General features: G+C 40.4%; 1 protein-coding gene across 4 annotated transcripts; it reads left to right on the forward strand.

The window, feature by feature from the left end:
* Positions 1-25: 25 nt before the first annotated feature.
* On the forward strand, positions 26-12,510 carry pigh (phosphatidylinositol glycan anchor biosynthesis, class H). 4 transcript variants are annotated; one of them, XM_078798820.1, is made up of 8 exons: positions 26-652; positions 1,440-1,649; positions 1,728-1,811; positions 1,883-3,057; positions 4,936-5,026; positions 5,519-5,562; positions 5,802-5,948; positions 10,140-12,510. In XM_078798820.1, exons 1-4 carry the CDS (start codon positions 476-478, stop codon positions 1,952-1,954), a joined length of 543 nt encoding a protein of 180 aa, XP_078654946.1. In that variant the 5' UTR covers positions 26-475; the 3' UTR covers positions 1,955-3,057; positions 4,936-5,026; positions 5,519-5,562; positions 5,802-5,948; positions 10,140-12,510. The 4 variants fall into 4 exon arrangements, with proteins under 4 accessions (XP_078654946.1, XP_078654947.1, XP_078654944.1 ...); XM_078798821.1 differs by having other exon boundaries at positions 5,522-5,562; XM_078798818.1 differs by having other exon boundaries at positions 1,883-5,026.
* The last annotated feature ends 70 nt before the right edge of the window (positions 12,511-12,580 follow it).

Consider the following 12,580-nt stretch of genomic DNA (forward strand, 5'->3'; position numbering starts at 1 on the left):
AACAGCAGGTAGCTATTTTGACGGCAATTGCTTGTCTATTTCGACAACAAGCGATGTTTGTACTGTTGTTTCTACTTAGTACGTTTTCCCAGAATGCTTTGTCTCCGCCAGCTGTCAGGGGGTTTGCTTCTTATAATACCCGGAGCACACCGACGTTTACAGACCCGCCTTTGATCGTCCTCTTTTAAGTGTAACTGGGACGCCCGGGTGTCAATAGCGACACGTCTAGCCTTTCGTCTCTTAACGTCAAGCGAGTTGTGATCAGTCAATTAGTATTAGTTTCTTTCGAATGTAATACAGTATATTCTTCATTGCATACAAGGTCAAAGTCAGTTTTCGTTTTTTTGGATTAATTGCGGGAAAGTTACCAATATCTGCCCAGTTGACCTTGGATGCTAATTCTAGCTCTATGCTGACCACCTAGCTTCCATGCTAGCTTGAGTCAACTCGGTTAACTTTTATTATTTAGTGGAAGATGGAGGATCAAGACTACACGGACATTTCTGGCAGAACAATATCCCTGGAGTGTCAAAATCACTCTGGCTTTTGCAGGGAGTTCACTGTCAGCTCCCCTAAAGTGTCCATCGGTAAGGTGATGGTGTACACCTGCTCTGTTTGGCTAGCTGCATATACCGTGTTCTTCTTCACACAAGTAAGTGAGACTCACTGTCGGCAATGTCATATTAATATGTCAAATATCGCTTTAGAAAATGGCTTTGAAAACATATTGACAAGTTCAGTCCGAATGCTAATAACTGTACATTAAAAAAATATTATTCAATTATTAATATTAAAACAGTCAGTGATATTATTAGTCAAAACATATACACATATTTAAGCATATTGTACATTCCCCTACCTAGGCTAAGCATTCTCAAGCATAAACAGCCATGAAGACCACAACTTGTGAATGTAGTACTCTACATTGGCCGCTAGGTGTCAGTAATTGTTCGGTGACACCACCACCGAAGCACCAGGCTCCCAAGAACTGGTTTTTATTGCAGGTTTAAATGATCTCACTAACCGCAAAATAATAATAACAGTAATAGTATAGTAATTAAACAGTATAGTAATTAAAATGGTTAGTGTTGTGGCCATAGCCCACATCAAGCCACCCCATCAAGTCTGCTCCCTTCCAAGGGTAACCGTCTTCAATGGCTTATTTTCTCTTAATATATCCACTATATTGAGTAATATGAATGTAAAGGTGATTATACGGGTATTATTTCATGTCTTGGTGGTACTAATAATGTTTTAAAAACATTTAGAAGATTGTAAACAAGGTGTCTATTCTAAATATGAAAATATCCATTTCTAAAATAGGAACCCTATGTTGTGGCAATTCCCTTATTGTGGTTGTGTGTGCAACCATTGCAGTAGTATGACAATAGTTAAATAATATAAATTTGTAACCATTTTGGTCTTCCCGCCCCATGCAGAACACTGCCGTGCTGTCCTGCGCCATCCTGGTCACCCTGGTGGGAATGATGCTCCACATTCACTTTGTGAAGGTGGATCACGAGTCGGTGCTCATCATCGGCTCTGTGGGCATCCAGGTGTCCTCCAGCTACGCCTCGGGTCGGGAGACGAGCACTTTCATTGAAATGAGCCGAGTCAAGGACATCGCCATCAATGAAGCTGTGTACATGGTGATAAGAAAGGATTGTGGTTCCACCATTTATTTTTCATGTACATTATGAGCTGAATAGTGTTTTTTGTCATTGCAGCATCAAATCATTTACTACCTATGCATACTTCTGAAGGACCCTTCTACTCCTGACGGAGTTTCACGTGTCGTTCCATTGTTTCAGGTGAGAATGGCCGTGCACCTGCTTCTCAAATACTTCCTGTTACCACATCATATCATTATTTTGTTTTCCAGAGCTCCAAGCCAAGGCTGAACTGTTTGGTGAAAGTTTACAAAAGCTGTCAGGAGATTCTCTCCACGTGCTAACAGGAGTCAAAGCCAAGCCAGGTCATGATTTCAAACATTATTTGCTCATTTTACTTTCCATTTTTTCCTTCTTTTCCCAAGTGCGTAGGTCCACTCGCACAATATTAGGTACACATGCAAGGGCTGTAAGCTTCTGTAAAGATAATAATGCTTACTTTGAATGGACATATTGTTAAACGAATACCTCTTAATACTGAGCGTTACTATTTGTATAAAGGCATTATTTTTTATGCTGCTGGTGTAGCTAATCAAGTTCCTTATGAGTGTGTGTGTGTGCGCAACAATAATATTGTTACAGTATCATTGCACTGTTGGATATTTGCTTTCAATCAGGGGTGTCCAAACTTTTTCCCACAATGATGTGCCATGGGCCTGTAAAAAAAAAAAAAGCTGCGAACCGCAAATGGCCCCAGGACTGCACTTTGGACACCCCTGCTTTAAATTGTATAGAAAAGTTTGCCAGTTTAAAGTATAACACACTAGCTTTTCAAATTGAGTGCCAAAATAGAATAGTTTTCTTTTGGATATTATTTAAATATAATACATATATTTTCTTGTACTTTCCACATACTTTCCCACATAAAAATTTGAAAGAAAAATGTGGCGTCACTGACATTTATTTGTTGACTTCCAAAAAGTCTGGAACTGTTGTACATAGATTTCTCCTGCAGGTGGCAGCACCAGGCTGACATGCAACACAGTGAGTCAATAAGCAGATATATTTTGTATGTTGTACTATTTCAAGGAACACCATTTAAATTGGTGTATTTGCGTGTTGTCCGTGTAGTAATATCAAACAATGTGGCCGTCAATCAAACTGCTTTCCCTGAGACCCCCTTCGCCAGTAATTACCGCTATGCTTGCATTAAACGGCCACTAAGATTCATTAACCAAGTGCCAAAGCCCCTCTCCGCCCCGTCTTGTGTTTTCTTTCCTCTCCCACACCATCTGCGGCCCCCCGAGTCGGCCGAGCGTTTGAACCCGGCGCTCCCGAAGCCGCCAAAACAAGCACAAGGGTGTGACTTTCACGGCGAGAAGCGTTACGGCCCTGTGAAGAACGGCCCCTGACAGGATAATAGTCCCCCTCTGCCACCACCTCGGAGGTGCGAACAGCCGGGAACCACACAGAGGAGGGAGGGGGGCGCACCTCAGGCCTTCAGATTGGGGGGGGGTGAACCCTGAGTGTCAATTATAGCTCATGCAGATGCGAGGCTTTCTTCAGGCAGAGGTGTGGACTGGTAATTATGCCCATTTAACTCTCATTAAGTTCTGCTTTTCCTCATCAGCCATTACGTACATGCACTTTTCTAAAGTCGTACGCTTGTGGAATATCTACTCAACCTTTACCATCACTGACACCACTTGTGGACGTGTGAAGTCTGCTCCCGTGTCAGAAGCGTGTTGTGCATCGGGTGAGGGGAGTTTGACTCCCCGCCGAGCAGGGCGGTGGTTCCCTTAACACCTGTGGTCCCCTCCACCCCCACCCCCCTCCCTCATTAACCATTGACTAGTGACATCTGACCTCTCCTCAAACATCGTTGAGGCTATAACTAAAACTTCCTGTACTTTTTTATAGCAAAATAATCCCTTAAGGTTTCCAATAAATGGTGGAAATGTCTTGAGATTCATCCCTCCCAGAACCTCGGGTCAGCAGTTCCTGTAAAATTAGGATAAACAGCAGGGTTGTTGACTCTGCTTAAATACACTGCAGGTATAATCTTTCTTGGATGGTCCTTGCTCAAATTCCTTTAACACGGTAAGTGTAAAAATGATTTTATTGATTTTTCCTGGGCTTTATTCATCATTTCAAACAATAATGTGCCGTTTTTCAACACCAGAAAGTTAAGATCCAATATTTTTATGCATTTTTCTGGAGTTCAGACATGTTTAAAATCAGCAGCCTGAAAGTTTTTAGTGTTTTCTCACTGTTTTTTTTGTATTTATACATCTTAAGGGTGCTAAAAGTGCTAGGACAATGTTAAAAAGCCATAGCATTTCAGTATGTGGAATCAAACTATGGAATGGATTGAGTAAGGAAGTCAAACAATGCACAACGATGAGCCAATTCAAGAAACAATACAAGCAGTTGATGTTTGCTAAATACAAGGATGAAGAGTCTTGAACCAGTCATGATGTGCTATATATATCACTATATTGACACTTACTATGGTACACATTATGGCATTGGATGCTCATATCACCTCCTACTTCGGTATGTGACAAAAAACAAAAAAACCTTAAACTATTTTAGGAAAGCAGGAAGTGAACAAATGTAAGAGTTACTGATTGTAAAAGTACCAGATGGAGGGGTAGGATTTAATAAGCTTTGCTTCTTCCTACTCCTTTTTTTTGGGGGGGGGGCATTGACTTGTTGTCAAATGTCAAAGTGAAAGTGAGGCTATTCCATTCTTTTTAAATTTTATTACTAAGAGTGCTTAGCTGGAAAATATGAATACCATCGAGCTGAGTAAGGAGTCCTATCTATTTTGCTGTTTTTTGTTTCTTGTTAAACTAAATTAGAATGTGCCATGGGCCAATAAAAAAAACTGCCAAGTGCCGCAAATGCCCCCGGCCCGCACTTTGGACACACATGATGTAGCATCTTCTACATATGCCAAGGTTTGCCATTGCGTTATGTGAATGTAGAACTTGTGTTTAGGCTTTGTTGATACCACACCATGCCTCGCCGTGGTGGTGTCGAGTGTCGTCCATTTTGTTGCCGGAGGTCCTGTGAGTCACGGCTTGCTTTTATTGAAATTGCGTCTTGTTCTTAACGGTCCGTGCAGGCAGACAGGTGTAATGTGGCGTCAGTTTGGATTTGAATCTGAAAGTAGATCAATCATGACACATGCATGCTGGGATACCTGACGGAGCTCGGCCCATTCAAATGAGCCAATAGAAAGAAGCCCATGGGAGCTTCACTACAGTCCGTTGGGTAATACCCTAGAACCGGTCTTTACGCAACTGCCGCTCTGTTGCAGGCTTTGTGGTGATGATGGACAGGAAGTAGTTGTGCCAGTGTGGGACGTGTCACAATGGCGAAAGCGACACCTCAGCTCACCATTTCCTTAGGTACGCCTGCATGTACAATCCGATGAGATGCAGTGTTATGGTATTGTCAGGTTGTCCATTACAGATTATTCTCTAATGGTTAATTAATCTAAACCCCTTTTCCAGCAACATCTTGGACATTTTTATGACTTTTCCAGGAGACAGTTAGACCTTTTAAACCTGGGTAAAATCTGTAGAAACAATGTATCAAAATTCCTTGTAAATGAGAAGTTCCTGCATAGGAATCTTAAAGGGAGATTCCTATGCAGGGACTATTTCCGGTGTTCTAGGATGAAGTCACAGCAGTCTGATTGGATGCTTTCAGACTATGCCATGACATCATTGTTTTTCTCCCAAGCACATTTTCATTTCCTTGCTGGAAAATTCCCAATATTTACCAACCATTGATCTGCCGTGTTGGATAAAATGTACAACTGCATTATGCCAACTCTATTGGTACATGTCACTTGATTAATGACACATCAGTAAAAGCATTTTTTTTTAATCTGACAGCAGACAGCGAGTGGAACAAGGCTGTGTCACCTGCGAGGCGTCAGGTAAGTGAAACGAGCTTCCCGTCAGACCAGCTGGCAGCCGGTTCTGCCGGTCCGTCGGCAGGCAGAGAGCGAGCAGCAACAGCAGCTTGCATGGGGCTCTCCAGTCATTAATACATTCTGGTGACCTCATTGGTGACCTCATCATCATCATCATCATCATTATCATCATCAGTTTGATAAACAACAAACAAGCAGCATGCTTTGTCTCACCTTGGCCTTTTTTTTTTTAACCTGTTCAGATGGCCCCCGGGAATGATGTCACAGCGTTCCTCATGTCTGAACACACACAGATAATGGATGCAGCCTCTAATCTGCCGGGCCTCGGCACCATGACGACGGTGATGATGAAGACGCTATGTCACAAGATCACAAGGATCACCGTGAAGGTATGTCACGCCACATCAACACCCGGGATGCCAATACGCAATTTATTGGTGACCCGCACGTGACTCAGAGACGGTGAATCATTTCCACCCTGCATTTATTGGCAAAAGTATTGGGACTAGAGCTGTGGCAGTAGCCCCCCCTGCCAAGAATGACAACCACCATTAAAATAGTCATTAAAAAGGGTGTGTCGTGTGATGTCCTGTTTGACATCAAGTGTTAATCCTAACATCAGACTACAGGAGAGGCCGCACCAACAGTGGTGCTCACTGACTCTTCTCATTTATTATGTATCACTTTCGCTACTTTACTAAGGCTTTGCAGGCCTGCCTTATTTCACAGCAACAAGTGACTTTGTATATTCTTGCCCCGCATCATGCAGACTACAGATTCAGTACTACAATACTCTACTACTAATATTCAGAATAAGAAAATACCCCCTGGCAAATCAACGTACACATTTTTATATTTGTATAACACCGTCTCAAAAGTGTTAGATATTACAAATATGACATTTTCTCATTTTTAATCTATTCAAATCTATTCTGACAACTTCAGAACTAACCGTTTGTTTTGGAAAGATTTTCTGAAATGGAATTTAATACAATCTTACATTTACATGATTTACATAATATATTTAATGATATCAGTCAATTAAATTGAAACTAAAATGTAATAAATTGTATCAAATTTAAATGTTGAAATCTTAATTTCTTTTAAATATTTTCACCTTTTCAAAGTAACATAAAAATGTTTAGAATGTTCATGTTTTTTAATTTCAAATGTTAACATTCATTTCGAATGTAAATGTGCATTTTAAATAATGAATTAAAACAAAATAATTTAACTTTAAAATGCAATTGAAATTTAAAAAAAGTAAATTTAAATGTAATAATATTTGCAATTATTAATTGTTTGAAAATATAAATATTTAAATATTTGCATTTTTTTTTTTGACGCAACATCAAACGTTTTGCTATCATAAAGTCAAAATATTAAGAGAAACAATAAAAAAAGGTTGGACTTTTGAGTTATTTAGACTGTTAAAAACCTGCGTTGCCAGATAGTTTCCACTGTAATGTTTGTGTGTTGCCTCATTTTCAGACAGTATCAGCCTCCACATCATCTGTGTATTTCAGCAGTTCAACCGTTAGCCTTGGGAGAGGTATATCGATACCCCCCTCCCCCTGCCACCCAAACGCGGACACACACACACACTCACTCATGCATGACACAGAAACAGGCTGAGCAAGGTGATTTACGGTGTGTTGTGAGTCGAGCTGACGGCGGCAGCAGCAGCAGCAGTGTGTACCTACCAGACTTGAGCAAGTCCTGACACACCAAAGTTTACACAGACGCCAGCCGTCAGCTGTTGACGCTGGTGTCGCTAACGTCTCTTGTAGGCACCGGGGCCAAAGATCTATATGCAAGCTCATATCATCATACATCGTAGTGTGACGTGCTGTGCCAGAAGACCACAAGATGGGGGGGGTAAAGGAGCTTTTGGCCTTGGATGATCTTGAGTCAGATATCTCAAATGTCATAGAGGTCTTGCTATTTGACACACACTAAATGATATAATACAGAATCAGTTAAGCAGTACAAAATACACAATATAGACAAATAAACAATATAAACAACCCAAGTATTAACAAAATCAACAGTTTTTTCCCAGAGTTATATACAATACAGTATGTCGATAATATGAAACGAGATGAGATATATAACCAGTCTATACACTGAGATCTTGTTAGAGAGTTAATATGAGGCATTATGGAAATACTTCACATAGAACTTCGTATATTGCATTTAGAGCCCTTAATATTGCACATGGAGGTTGATCAGATATCAACCTCAGTTGATCAGATATCATAATATTGCAAGAATGTACTTTTTGATGTCGTTGACAAATAACGCTCTGGTTGCTTATTGCAGGGGTAGACGCTTTTTAAATCCACAACCTTTTTGTGTATCTCCTACTTGTTGAGTATTTGCATGGATCCCAGCAGGTTCCTCCTCATTTTGCTCTTTTAATTCCGAACGAGCCACTGACGACTTCTGGCAACACTTTTTTCTTTTGAATTCTAAAGTGGAAAGGTGTTAGACCACTCCATTGTCTATTCTGCGGAGATAACAGTACTTTAGTGCTTTAGAGCTTTGGTGCAGTGATCTGCAAGAGAATAGCTGATATTCCCTGCTAGCGTTGTTGATAAGAGTGGAACATCTTTACATCACTGTTTGATTTTTTTTGGTTACAATCTGCATTTGTTAACAGCACAAATGAAATATGAAAATGTGTTTACAGTCAAGAGGGTTATCTAGTAAAAGAAACATTGGTGGTTTGTTGTATTTGCATGTTATGCTGGGGGCCGAATTAATGTTCCCTCGGCTTGTTGCCATGTTGCCGTTTATTCGCCGCCACAGCGCGCCAATCACATAATCTTTGGCGAAGTGGCAGCAACTGGCGCCTGTCCAGTAGACTCCTAGCGTTAGCACGCTACTTCCTGCTTCCTGATGTTATAATGCAATAATGTTATGTGCAAGGACGACACTTTTATCAGGACTTAGAATAAACGTGAGCTGGTTTTGGAATTTTGCCCATCATCCGCAATCCTTATGAGACATGAACTCGTGCTACAGATTGAAAAACAGCTCAAAATGGAAATGGGACACACCTCTTCCTCCTAGAAAGCCTGCTATTAAAACGCCTCCAAAAACCTCAACATGGTTTTATGGTTTATATTTGGGCTGTCAGTCAAGAAAATATTTAATTTCAATGAATTACATTTTGTCCACACTTAATTTCATGAATCTTAACAGAATCACAGATACAAATAAGTTTTTATCTATTAGTGGTGATGTAAATTTCTGCATCACATTTTAAATGTAAATATGGGCCATTATTTTATTCCAAAAATAATAGACAGTTTTTGCATGGAAAATGGTGTCAAATCGTCAAAGCGGGCTTCTATCAGGCATCGGGCATCAAAAAGAGAACGTTGTTCCGTGCAGTCATACAAAAATACACTCTGCAGCTGCCACTTCCTCTGCAAGGGTCGTTATTTACCTCCTGACGCCTGCAGGTTCATAGACACCATGAAGACTGCATCATGGCTGCCGTGTACGCACCGAGGAAGGAAAACAATAGACATGTGTATTACTCATCACCAGTGAGGAGCATTTGAAAAAAAAACAAAGCCGTCGCCTCAAGGTGAAATCAGTCTGGGACAATTCTCACGGACGCAACACCGAAACTGGCAGTTTACGCAGGAGAAATAACGGGAATGCACACAGGCTTACGTGGGAAACGAGAGTGGGATGTGTTTTTTAAACATTTCACAAGCTGATGTTGCATTTAAAAGACTTGTGCTTTATGCATGATAACTGGCGTGGGAAGCTCAGTCCTTGCCACGAAGACTAAAACCACCACACGGGGGCCATAGCATCCTGAGTGTGCACCTTTATCCAGACCCTCACCAAAACCATTCCTCTTTCTAAGCAGAAATACAACTGCTGACTTTACAAGGCGGTTCCATATTTGGCAAAGTAGCTAATGAAAAATAAGATGTGTTTTTGTTATATACTTTGAAATATATATGTATTGTATACCATATATTTCATTTATGTATTTTTATTATTAATGATGCATAATGCAATATAACATTGATTATAATTGAATGAAATAAAATTACATTATGTAATTGAGGGATGTCACAAGACTATACATGATTGGGTCTACAAGACAAGATTTTAATGTTGCTTTTAGGAAAAGTCTTCTGCTCTCTGGGTGTATGCTTGTGGCCCCGCCTCCACCCACCGAGACTCTATGACTGATAAAAGAGCTCACTCCCATCATGCCGTTGCTCTGTGGAACAAACGTGCCAAGGTGCTGAACTCTGTTCCAGACCGGCAAAATTCTCCACTTTATTTTCAAGACCCAAACGAGAAAATCTTGTCAGGTTTTAATCTTGTGACACCCCTAATGTAAATACAATATTACATAATAAAATGTAATGATGTTTCCCATTCCCTCCAATTGGTTTCCGTAAATGATCCAAGAATCCAGCACATAAAGAAGAGGGGTATAAATATGGTGATGGACAACATGGGGCTGATTCAAATGGAGTCCATTCAATATTTCTCTCAACCAAAACAACTTACCTCACCAAACAATAAACTGTTTCTCTTCCCAGAAGCGTAGCCCGGACCCACAAGGCCTTGCGTCTTGACTGCAAAGCCCGGCGGACCAGTCGGTGCACCTGCTGATTCCCACAACACGCCTGCCAAACTTTTGCAACTTTTGACAAGAGCGAAACTGGCCCTCAGCCAGAGGAGGACTTGTTTGACTCCTCCCCAACATAATCGCCAAATTGGGGAAAAGATCCTGGGAGAAGAAGCAGAAGGAGAGGACATGACTAACCCTGTGAAACGAGAGGTGAGCTGCGACTCTGGGAACATAAAACCGGTCCAACGTGGCCCTCATCGTTGCACAACAACACACACACATCCCTTAAAAGATGACCCCCCACTCCACCCCCTTTTGATGTTGGGCGAAGCATCTGTGCTTTGTCTTTGAACGGAACAGCGTCATAAATAAAAAGCATGCATTTGAGACAGCCGGCCTTGACCCTGCCGGGTCATCACAGCTTTGACCTTAACATCAACCCCAAACATCCCTCACCTCTTTCACATGCACCTTATCATTAGCGGCCTTTCACACAACCTTCCATTTAGGGAACAGTTGTGTGTTTAGAAGCTAGTGTATACCCTTACCATGTATTGTTTTGTCTTATTTCTCTTCACAAATAAACATAAATGGCTTCCTTTTGTGGTATAATGACAAACAAATATTGTATCATTAGACATAATAATAACATTTATTCATTTTCTACCGCTTTTCCTCACAAGGGTCGCGGGGGGTGCTGGAGCCTATCCCAGCTGTCTTGGGGCGAGAGGCGGGGTACACTCTGAACTGGTCGCCAGCCAATCACAGGGCACATATAGACAAACAACCATTCACACTCACATTCATACCTATGGACAATTTGGAGTGGCCAATTAACCTAGCATGTTTTTGGAATGTGGGAGGAAACCGGAGTACCCGGAGAAAACCCACGCATGCACGGGGAGAACATGCAAACTCCACACAGAGATGGCCGAGGGTGGAATTGAACCCTGGTCTCCTTGCTGTGAAGTCTGTGCGCTAACTACTCGACCGCCGTGCCGCCTAATAATAACATAAATATATAATAATATACTGTATATAATTAAAACATCACACTAATTATGATTATAAAAATATTAAAATTACTAATATACAATTATAATAATTAAAAATAAAATGTTTTGGCAGGTTTTTTGTTTGGAGGCATAATAGTAATCCTATCTGGAATATTCCAGTGTGAAATAATTGTGACAAAAAGCTGTACAAAAGATGTGTTGGAAATTTTACACCGTATGATTGCATATTGATGAAAAAGCAACTAATAAGCTAAGGCAATTTTATTTATTGATACACACTAAAATCCTTTCATAAAACCTAAAACCATTCTAAAATGACCACACACAATTCCATAAAATAATTCCATACAATTACTTACAATGACTCTGTCATATGTACAGCTAGTTAAATGTGTTTTCAGGCATTTCTACATAACACACATATAAATACCTTACTCCTATGAAATATGAAAGCATAAAAGGCTCAATTACAATGATCCGAGATCTTATCCACGAAACCGTTAAAGGTAATTTAAATGATCCATGAACCCAGGAAGATAAAACAGCTGCAAGCAGAGCAAACGCAATACAGAAACACATGGCAGGAAGTCAAATATGACCATTTGAACACGAGAGCTCTGCAGTCCATCACGGTGAAGTTCACAGTGTTACCGCTGCTCCTCTTTGACCTCCTCATTGAAGTATGGGGAGGGGGGTCTGTGTCCGCCCGCTGATATCGACTACGTGATGGCTCTAATGGCTACCAGATCATTGATGTATTGTTTCCCCCCCCCTGCCTTCAGAACAAATGTCAGGTCAAAGTGTTTTATGATTGCCTCGGCTTTGCTCTGTGTTTGTTTGGGGGCTGTTAGTTGTCATGACAACAGAAATGTAGAGCTTGGGGGAAGATCTGAAATGGACATATTGGAACACGACACAGTTCAGTGTAGGAATGCGTGAGTATATACAGTACGTACACAATAATAGTCTACACGCTTATTGTATTTCTACATGTATACACACCCATGATGGGATGGGTTTAGTAGTGTTATGATAACTATAGATTAATTAATAATGAGCAGATATACTTTATTTTGGTTTTATTGTATGGCTAGGAATGTTAGTTAAATAATGATTATTAAACCATTGCCAGTAGTCAAGGATGCTGGAAAGGGTCTCACTACTCAGCACAATGTAAACAATACAATTAATTCATGAATAATAATAGTTTTACTTTATTTTAGTTTTTGTTTTACAACAGTTAATTTATTTTTACACTTCTATGACAGTTACAGCTATTTCAAAAATTGCCTGTATGGTAAATAAAGGTTTTGTAATCAGTATGAGATGATCAATACAATTATGAATAATGAGCAGTTTTCTTCCTTTTAGCTTGAATGAATCTTGAATACTT

This window comes from Doryrhamphus excisus, linkage group LG19, assembly GCF_037039965.1.
Source record: "Doryrhamphus excisus strain RoL-2023G ecotype Guam linkage group LG19, RoL_Dexc_Guam_v1.1, whole genome shotgun sequence".
NCBI lineage: Eukaryota > Metazoa > Chordata > Actinopteri > Syngnathiformes > Syngnathidae > Doryrhamphus > Doryrhamphus excisus.